Source organism: Eptesicus fuscus, chromosome 17, assembly GCF_027574615.1.
Source record: "Eptesicus fuscus isolate TK198812 chromosome 17, DD_ASM_mEF_20220401, whole genome shotgun sequence".
Lineage (NCBI taxonomy): Eukaryota > Metazoa > Chordata > Mammalia > Chiroptera > Vespertilionidae > Eptesicus > Eptesicus fuscus.
In genome coordinates, this window is record NC_072489.1 from 35,102,450 (window position 1) to 35,112,606 (window position 10,157).

Below are 10,157 nucleotides of genomic sequence, written 5' to 3' on the forward strand. Positions count from 1 at the left end.
TCACTTCAAGGTGGGAATTCTTACAGATGGGCATTTTTTTTTTTCCATTTCTTATATGAAAACAAACCAAATGCTTAGAGTTGATTTTTATTGCTGTGAGGAGAGCTGAAAATCATTTCTCTTCAAAACATAATGGCCTAAACCAGTGGTCAGCAAACTGCGGCTCGAGAGCCACACGCAGCTCTTTGGCCTCTTGAGTTTTTAGCAAAGGCCAGCTTAGGAGTAGCCTAATTAAGTTAATAACAATGTACCTACCTATATAGTTTAAGTTTAAAGAATTTGGCTCTCTACTAGCAGTTAACAGCTGTGCGTCACTACAGGTTGCCCAGGACCAAACCAGAGAGGGTCAGACCTGCATTACCACCATTTGTCCACCATCCAGAACTGTAATGTCATGGCTGACATGTACACATAAGGAAGTGTTTGACATTGAAATTGGGTCTCAAAAGAACTGTTGGCCCAGAAAGAAACTCACTATAGACTGATTCATTTGCCTGTCAGCATAACCATTATTGCTTGTCTCATTTTCGGTTCTTATAAGTGTATTTCTAATAGCACATGATCTCACTCATCTAGGGGAAATGATGAACAACATAGACTGATGAACAAGAACAGACCCAGAAACAAGGAAGCATGAATCAGACTGTCGGGCCTCAGAGGGAGGGAAAGGGAGGGTGGGGGTAAAGGGGAGAGATCAACCGAAGGACTTGTGAGCAAGCATATGAGCCTAACCAGCGGTTAAGGACAACAGGGGGGTGGGGCATGTGTGTGTGTTGGGGGGTGGGATGGGAATGGGGGGAATAAGGACAAATATGTGATACCTTAATCAATAAAGAAATTTTAAAAAATTAAATTAAATTTTAAAAAAAAAGAATTTGGCTCTCAAAAGAAATGTCAATCGTTGTACTGTTGATATTTGGCTCTGTTGACTAATGAGTTTGCCGACCACTGGCCTAACCTCTTGTCTAATACTGATCTAATTGCTAGTGGTAGAAAGCAGAGACATGGTTGCCAGGGCGTGGAGGCGGGTGGGGCTGGAATCCACTAGGAAGGCACACGGGAAACTGAAGACCATGCAGATAGTCTACAAGGAGTTACTGCTGGTGGTTACTTGGGTATATACATTGGGCAAAACACATCGAACTGTCCACTTAAAATGGGTGCATTTTATTGTAGGTAAACTATATATAACCTTAGCACACGATTTCAAAAAGTCATACAGACCAGTTGGAGCTCTGCCATCGCACAGAACCTCAGAAGAGAGAGGGCAGAGAAAAAGGAGCCTTTCCCATCAAACAGCTCTGGGAGGGATTGGTTGTCTGGGGAGGAGGGATCCAAGGGACCACTCAGGCAGTGAGGAAAGGAAGACCCAAGGGCTCCCAAATCCTCTGCAGCGGGAGAGGAGGAAGAGGAATTCACTGCCAAGTGCCTCGGGTCACCTTTTCCTATAGAATGGGCTCCTGGCCATGAGTAATATTAACTGTACCTGTGTGAGTAAGGGTGACCAGAAAACCTGGTGCTGCCCAGAGCCTCGGTCTGTCCAAGAGGTTTAGCAGCGACCTGTGCTTGGGGGTGTCCAGAGCACTGACCTGAGGAAGTCTGAGAGGGGCATGCTGGAGTATGCTGGACTAAAGCCTCTGGGAACGTGTCCTGTTCCCTCTGGGCCACCGGAGTTAGGTGCTCCTCCCCAGCAGCGCTACACATTGTCCAAGGGAGAGCCACATGGGGAAACTCCCAGCACCTGTTAGCTGGTTCATGGGTGCCCTCCTCTGTCCCATCCACTGAGAAACTCTGTGGCCCCCTTCACCCCCTCAAAATCCACTTAAAATTGTAGCACTAATTTACCAGTAATCATAGTTGTACCAGTTTCTACATGATCAGTAGTAGGTAATGTCCTGTTAAGTGCTTTATATGCATTATCTCCTATCATCTTTCCCACAGCTCTAGGCAGGAAGAACTGGTTTTTTTTTTTTTTTTTTAGCCTCATTTCCTAGGTGAGTAAGACGGGGTTCAGAGGGCAAATTACTCACCCAAGAGTTTACATACAGTTAGGTCATTAATCCAGTGCCAAGCATTTCCCAGTTCTGGGCACAAAATCCAGTGCCAAGCATTTCCGAGCTCCGGGCACAAAGGCCAACAGGGTGAAATGTCTTAATGCTTTCAGTTATGCTCACGTTAGAGAGAGGGGCAGGGACTGGGAGGACTAGGCCCTCAGGGTTTTTATTTGGAGGGTGAGAACCACCCTTTGATGGCGACTCACTCCTTAGGGCCACACCTTAGATGAAGGTAAGAATGGATCTCCCCATGGCCTAGTTTTCTATAATTTGGATGGAAGGAAAAAGTCAATTCATTCTAGGCCATTTTAAAAAGTAAAGAAATGAGGCTCAAGAAATATCCCAGAGCTGATCCAAGAGATAGCCTAAATCCAGGTGTCCCGTGTTTATTTTCCTCTATTCTGGATTGTCTGATTCACTTACATTATCTCTTGCAAGTAAATAGGAAACTGCTTTTCCAAACCCCTCTAGGACAGTGTTTCTCCATATGTGGTACAGGGACTCCTGCAACAGAACAGAGTCCAATAGCACGGCGCTCGCAGAGCCAAACACCGGACGCCGAGAACTCCAGGGGAGAAATACTGGCTATTTTATGACGAATGGTGCCACCCAGGAGAACAGGAAGCTTTTGAGCAAAAGCCCTACCTCCCAGATGGTGTGTAGGTTACAGATTATACAGGGCAAAAATCACGAGACACTACGGGTTAGGGAGCTCCTCGGTCCGAGGTGAGGTAAGGATAATGAGTCCTTTCTTCAGGCCTTGAGGACAGCTCTGAGGTTCTTGCTGGCATCCCTCTGTCTGGTCTTCTGGGAAAGGAGCCAGAGGGCCATTCCATCTGAGGGCTCAGGAGCTGAAACAGAACTAAGGTCAAGATGCCCGAGGCCCCCACACTGTGATCATTCGTCAGATTTGGGCTCCTGTCTTCTGCTACGTCGGGGGGATTACCTGGGGGACAGGCTCATTTCTGAGGGGTGTATCTATAAAGGGAGAGATGATTTCTAGAATTAGGATTTCAAGTTAAACTTAATCAAAGTCGTAAGTGAAATATGGTAGCAACTATACTTAGGTAAAAACTGCTGTTTAAATTTTAACCCTGCTCTTCTGGCTTCTGCACTCACTTACTTGCTTAAACAATAGGGTAGTTACCTCAGCTCCAGATTGAGACCTGGAAACTCACCAAGGTCATTTTCCTGTGCCTGTGGACCAGGACCAGAGGAGACTGATTCCCACGGACTCAGTGGCTCCAGGAGTTGACTAACCTTTAGCGATTATTAACCCTGCTCAGTCCTGCTTTTGTACAATCTGCTTTCGCAAGATAGATCCACTTTCCAATGTATTTAGAATTTAGAACAAAGGGAAATTCTTGTGGTTTGGACCTTTCAAAGGACTGCCTACACCTAGGACGGCGCGGTCGTGAGGGTGGCCACCTGCGTGTGATGCCCTCGCCTCCGGGGGTCTTATTTTTGACTCCAGGGTTCGACCCCACAACACTAAGGACCCTGGGTTTCACTCCTGCAACAGTAAATCCAGGGGGGCGTGTAAAAATGCAGATTCCCGAGCCCCAGCCCACCCCCAGGTTGGATCAGGTCTCTGGGAGTAGGGCACGGAACCTGCAAGCCAACTCTAGTGCCTTTTCCAATCGCTCACACACAGTTTCAGAACCCGAGTGGAACCATATTCCCGGTCCGCGCTCAGACCTTAGTTTCATTTCTCCTCACCAGGAATCCTGAGGGCATCGCCTCAGTTTCAGTTTCCATTTCCTCTGCATAAAAGCACAGACCGCAGGGCCAGCGCCAGGGCTTGCAAACCTCATCAGCCCTTGCTTGCGATCCACAGGCAGGACGTAACATCAGCCTGGACCCCCCGCACCTCGGAATTCCAGGGACATCGCCATCATGAGGTAAGGATGCCTGGCTTCTCTGCTCGCAAGCGGAGCATTTCTCACGAATCCTGTTCTGGCGTGCACCTCCCAGAACCCTCCTGCTTCGGTGTGTGCTTATAGATGGGAGATGCGTTGCTCTTAACTGGATCGTGGACCTCTCTGACCAGTTAGTCCATGCCTTTTTATTTCTGTGGCTCTGTTTACTGAGTCAGGCAGTCTGAGGACACGGAGGGAGGTGCCCGCAGGAGCGCTGGCGGCTGGCAGCAGGGCGAGGACTGGAGTTTCTTGAGGGAGCCCCGAGGGATAACCTGCTCCGCTCCTTCCAGGCAAAATCTGGGCAATGGGGAGGGGCAACGGAGGTCCTGGTTCCTCTTTCGTGTCTTAGGTTTTGTCAGACCAAACCGGCGGTTTGTGAGCTCCGTGGTGGTGGTGGTGGTGGTGACTTTTAAAGTATGCTTGCTTCTCAGCAAATGTGCTAATGACTAACTCAGCACAGCAAAACTACGATCTAGAATGAGGTCGCTTCTGCCTTCCAATTGGCTCTCTCAGAATTGAGGAATGTGTCTTCTTAGAGACCTGCCAGACCCCCCCCCCCCCCCCCCCCGTGGGCAGGGAGAGAGTGTTGCCGTTTCAAGCTGTGTTGCAGCTGGCGGGTATAATAAAGCAGAGCGCTCTCTTAGGATGCAAATCACGGGGCCCTGCATTCTGAATTCCTAAGCAGACTTAAAGCCTGGGGAGGGAGAGGAGGGATAGAATACCTATTTCAAGAGGACCACAGCAACCTCCCAGACACACTCAATGCTCCCTGCCGAGTACGTGCGTAAACGGGAGTGGAGGGTGTTGCGATAAAGCAAGGGTTTTTTTGTTTGTTTTAAATATATTTTATTGATTTTTTACAGAGAGGGATAGAGAGTTAGAAACATCGATCAGCTGCCTCTTGCACACCCCCTGCTGGGGATGTGCCCGCAACCAAGGTACATGCCCTTGACCGGAATCGAACCTGGGACCCTTGAGTCTGCAGGCCGACGCTCTACCCACTGAGCCAAACCGGTCTCGGCAAGGCTTGCCTGTTTTAAGGGCTCTATTAGGGATGAGAAACCGGTGATTGGAAATCACTTCCAAAAAGTGATTGGGCCCTTGCTACTCACCGTGTGGTCTGAATCCAACACCCCCTGAGAGGTGGTTATAAAGGCAGCATCCGGGACTTGCTGAACTGAGAAGTGCATTTCAGCCAGGTCCTCGGTTGATGTGGCCCATGAGCACGTGAAGGTGTGAGACGCCCTGCTATGGAGAGTTCCTTGGCTCACTTTTTGAAGAGATGGGCTCCTTGGGTTGTGCCTGTTCTGACCAAATAACTGGCCACGAGTTCTGTCTGTCCCTTCTCAGCATCCGTCCCTGTACAAGCTGCCTCGGAGGTTTCTCTGGAAACTCTTACCATTTAAACGGGGCCTCTTTCGGGAAATTTCAAGAGTCTAGCCTAGTAATGGCTTTCACCAGGCCCTGGAAGGAGATAAGGCGTCCTTGCTGGGGTCTGTGGGCAGCTCCCACAGGCCGTCTGTCACCATCCAGATAGGGGTCCAGGAGAAGGAGAAAAGACTGTGACTGTAAATGGGCTGATTCTGGGTGTTTCCCAGTCACTTTTTGGAAGTGATTCCCAATCATCAGTTTCTCATCCCTAAAAGAGCCCTTAGACAGGAAAGGAGTTGCAGTGCTGCTTTTATCCGCTTTGGTCAGCACAACCTCAAGGCTGCCGTTGGAGGCCATGAGAAATCTCTTCCTGGAGAGGGACTCCCCCCTCCCCAATGTTTTCTACTAGATACATAGTCTCCAGGGAGGAAGGGCATTCACCTCCCCATATTTCACCTGAATGGAGACATTCTTTTTGTCAAGTTACTGCAGCCATCATTCCACCTGCTTGCTTGTCCTCCCTTCAAATGTCTGATTTAATTATTGCCCAGTAACTTACTGAATTTTATACGTATACATATAAAGAGTATTTAGAGCAACTTTCAAACACATACGATAGAAATTAATAAGTGAGGAAAGCTTGGCAGATGGAGCATTGGTTTTTAGAAAGGCAATAGTATTTTAATTAAATTAGAATTATCTTCAAATGTTTTATTTGTATCTACTCAGTTAAATATGTTAATGGTATCCTAAATGAGAATTACATAGGAACATGTAAACATGCCAATTAACAAATAACAAATATATAATGAAAATTTGAAGGTGAAAAAAAGCAGAGTATTTCATGTACTTAAGTTCATTCTCTCTGGGATCTGGGCTGTTGGGGAGACTGCTTCAATCAGGCTGAAACCCAGCTGTCGTGGGTCCTGTGTGCCTGGAGGGAAGTGGAGGAGAAGAAGAAGGGAAAAGACTACATCACACAGAATGGTGGCAAACATTCCCTGTGTTTTCATGGCTCCATCTAACCTGACTGTGAGCTCCTAGGGGCAGAGACAGCCGAGATAGAACCTTTATTTTTCTTAGTATTCCCCAAAGCTCACAAAGTGACACAAAAGGTAGCCCTGCAGAAGGTCATTGGATAGCTAAATAAAACTCACCCCTCAGAGTGAGGACTGAGCCCTGACTTGGTGACTGAGCAGCACAAGAGAGAGCCCAGTTCCTCTCACCATAGGTTTCTCGTCTCATCCACCTTAGCCCACCTCCTGCATATCTATTCACGTAGTAGAAGGGATATGCTTTGTGGATTTTCACACAGACCATAGCTACAGAAAGGTGAGTCCAGGAAGCAAGAGGAAAGTACCTGCTCTTCTGTCTGGGAATACTTAGGGGTGTGTAGAGTCAGAGTTCTCCAGAAACACGGAACCCATAAGAGACACATAGATATGCGGCAGGTTGATGTCAAGCCCAACCCACAAAAGCTGGGAAGAGGAAGCAAGTATTTGCTAAAGGTTGTGCCAGGCTCTTCCGTGTTTTGCTGGCCAAGAAGTAAAGTATTTTGAGCACTGCAATAGAGGACGTTCAGTCAGGCAGAACCCAGACTTCACTGAAGGCTTGTCTTTCTACGGCTTGCACTTGAAGGTGAATGGCGGACGGAGAACTCTCGGCTGTTGTACCATCAGCTCTGCCTTGCACTGTGGTCATCAACTTTCCTTAGATCAAAAGCAGGCAGATACAAGTAATGGGCTCGCAGCGTTTGACCTCAAGTTATTTCTAAGTTATTTTGTACACTTTCAGCTGAGAAACCAAACTGGAGCTTCATCTTGATGCCCATTTCTCACAAGGGAAGAGGCTTTATACAATTGGATGTTTAGCTTTTCCTCTTTGAGAATTTTAACCCTCCTTTGTATTCTACCTAATTTGTAAACATTCGTTTTTTTTAATCTGCCTTTTAAAGTACGGCTCTTATTATTTTTTTTTAATAAAGATTCTCACCTATGCTCGTATACATACATACGTATGCATGTATACATACATACGTATGTATATATACATATGTGTGTATACAGAGTGGGGCAAAAGTAGGTTGACAGTGAGTATGCGAAACATGGTTTCTTCTTATATTATTATTTACCAGTTATTGTATTATTTTCCACAGGAACAACTATAAACCTACTTTTGCCCCACCCTGTACATATATATGTAAATAAGCTAGAGATAGAGAGATTCATTAGGAGGAATTGGTTCACGTGATTATGGAGGCTGAGACAGGCCGTGACTCACTGTCTGCAACCTGCAGACACAGAAAAGCCAGTGGGATAAGTCCCAGCCTGAGGGGATGTTCCAGCTCAACCAGAGAGAGAAAATTCACCCTTCCTCTGCCCCACCCCCCAGGCCCACAATAGATTGTATATTGTGGAGGGTAATTTACTGTACTCAGTCCACTGATGCAAATTCTAGGCTCTTCTGGGAACACAGATATGCCCAGAACTGATGTTTAACCAAAAGTCTGGGCATCCATGGCCCAGTCAAGATGACACACACAGTTAACCTGCGATTGCCTCACCCGGCACGATGCTTGGCAGGTGCACCTCAGAGTGACCATGTTTATTTTCTCCACAGTGAGGTCAACAAGAACTCTCTGGAGAAAATCCTCCCACAGCTGAAATGCCATTTCACGTGGAAATTATTCAAGGAAGAACGTGTCTTCTATGACCTAGAAGACAGAGTGTGTAACCAGATTGAATTTTTAAACACGGAGTTCAAAGCTACAATGTACAACTTCTTGGCCTACATAAAACACCTAGGTGGTCAGAACGAGGAGGCGCTGGAATGCTTGCGGCAAGCGGAAGAGTTAATCCAGCAGCAGCACCCTGACCAAGCGGAAATCCGAAGCCTGGTCACCTGGGGCAACTACGCCTGGGTCTACTATCATATGGACAGACTCTCCGAAGCTCAGGTCTACGTGGACAAGGTGAAACAAGTGTGTGAGAAGTTTTCAAATCCTTACAGCATTGAGTGTCCTGAGCTTGACTCTGAGGAAGGGTGGACCCTGCTACAGTGCGGAGCAAAGCGAAATGAAAGGGTGAAGGCGAATTTTGAGAAGGCTCTGGAAGAGAAACCCAACAACCCAGAATTCTCCACCGGGCTGGCAATCGCGATGTACTGCCTGGATGATAAACCACCGAAGCAGTGCTGTGTCAGTGCTCTGAAGCAGGCCATTGAGCTCAACCCCGACAATCAGTATGTCAAAGTTCTCTTGGGCCTGAAATTGCAAAAGATGTATCAAGAAGCTGAAGGGGAGCCGTTGATAGAAGAGGCCCTGGAGAGAGCACCTGGTCAAACAGATGTCCTCCGCAATGCAGCCACATTTTACCAAAGAAAAGGTGATCTAGACAAAGCAATTGAACTGCTTCAAAAGGCGTTGGAATCCTTGCCCAACAGTTCCAACATCTGTCGCCAGATCGCATGCTGCTATCGGGCAAAAGAGAAACAAATTCAGAGCACAGAGGACTCTGAAGCTGGTGGGAATAGAGAGAAGATGGAAGAACTACGGAAATCTGCTATGGACTATGCGAATAAAGCTATTGAGAAGGGACTGGATCCTCTGTATGTATACTCTGATCTCACTGAGCTGGACTCAGAAGAATGTTATCAGACAGCTTTCAATAAGGCGGAGAGAAAGCCACTGCATCAGGGCTATTCCAACTTTCAGGAGCAAAATGGAAAATCGGAAGACACTCCTGTCCAGCATCATTTAAGCACAAAATCTACTGCGAACGGAGCTGAAAGGCAGCTTCCACGGAATTCTTGGCATCTCCAAGGATTAACTCACAAGCTGAATGGAGATCTGCCTCGAGCAGCGGAATGTTTTGAGAAGGAACTGGGCCACCTCCTGAAAAACAGCCCTTCCGGCATAAGCAGCTTTTTCCTGCCAGCTGAGGAGCTTGCAGAAGGCAGAGAAGAAGCGGGCCAGGGCGCAGGCAGCTCCCCTCTCAGCAAGCTCTCGGATCCCTTAGCTGACACAGAGGAGTGAACAGAACTGAGAGGAGGAAGCCAGGAATGGTGGCTGTGAGGGGGAGAAGGGTCGGAAGGCAGGAGTTCCCTAATCTGAGCTTGATGAGCGAGGTGGTCTTGTTTATGGCTTTCAGGTACATTGTTAGAGAGTTGTTTTCTCATGTCTGTCTCCCTTGTTCCATACCAGCCACACCCAGTTGTCTGGCAACGGATGACTCCCAGGAACAGTGCTTCAGCCCTGGGAGATGTGATTATCCCAGTTTGCACTCAGTTCACCAGAAATCCCCTATTTCTGCCCTTCTTGCCAAGGGTCCTAACTGGTAGACTGCCTACCAACAGAATCTCACCTCCTCACCCCATTACTGTTTAACCTTCTGGGCCCCCTAGAAGACTAGCTTTTGACTAACCCTGCAATATTCCTTCCATGTTGCGCGTGACCTTAGCCATGTGTATGTATGTATTTTTGATAGCGATAACTATAGTAAATATGTATTGTTGCTAGTAATGCTACAATAAATGTCAAAATTTCTACTCAGGAAAGAACTGTGTGGTTTGCATGTGTGACTAAGAGTAATATTATTTCTCCGTTTCTCTTGTTAGGGATGGTGGGTACTTACTACAGCTGTGCCACCCTATTCTCAACTTGTCCATTTTAGCTCCTCCATGGAACTCTCACCCCATAGCCGGCCCATCCTAGGCTTCCCCGTCACACTTAGGGGAAGGGGGGAGAGAGAAGGGGGTCCCTGGACCAGGCCCGGGACCATGCTGTGCACACACGAATACCTTGGCAATTGCTTCC

The 10,157-nt window shown here is 47.5% G+C and overlaps 1 protein-coding gene across 1 annotated transcript; it reads left to right on the top strand.

The window, feature by feature from the left end:
* Nucleotides 1-3,858: 3,858 nt before the first annotated feature.
* On the top strand, nt 3,859-9,895 carry IFIT3 (interferon induced protein with tetratricopeptide repeats 3). Its single transcript, XM_008152973.3, has 2 exons — nt 3,859-3,955; nt 7,964-9,895. The coding sequence occupies exons 1-2, from the start codon at nt 3,951-3,953 to the stop codon at nt 9,375-9,377; spliced, it is 1,419 nt and encodes a 472-aa protein (XP_008151195.3). The 5' UTR covers nt 3,859-3,950; the 3' UTR covers nt 9,378-9,895.
* The last annotated feature ends 262 nt before the right edge of the window (nt 9,896-10,157 follow it).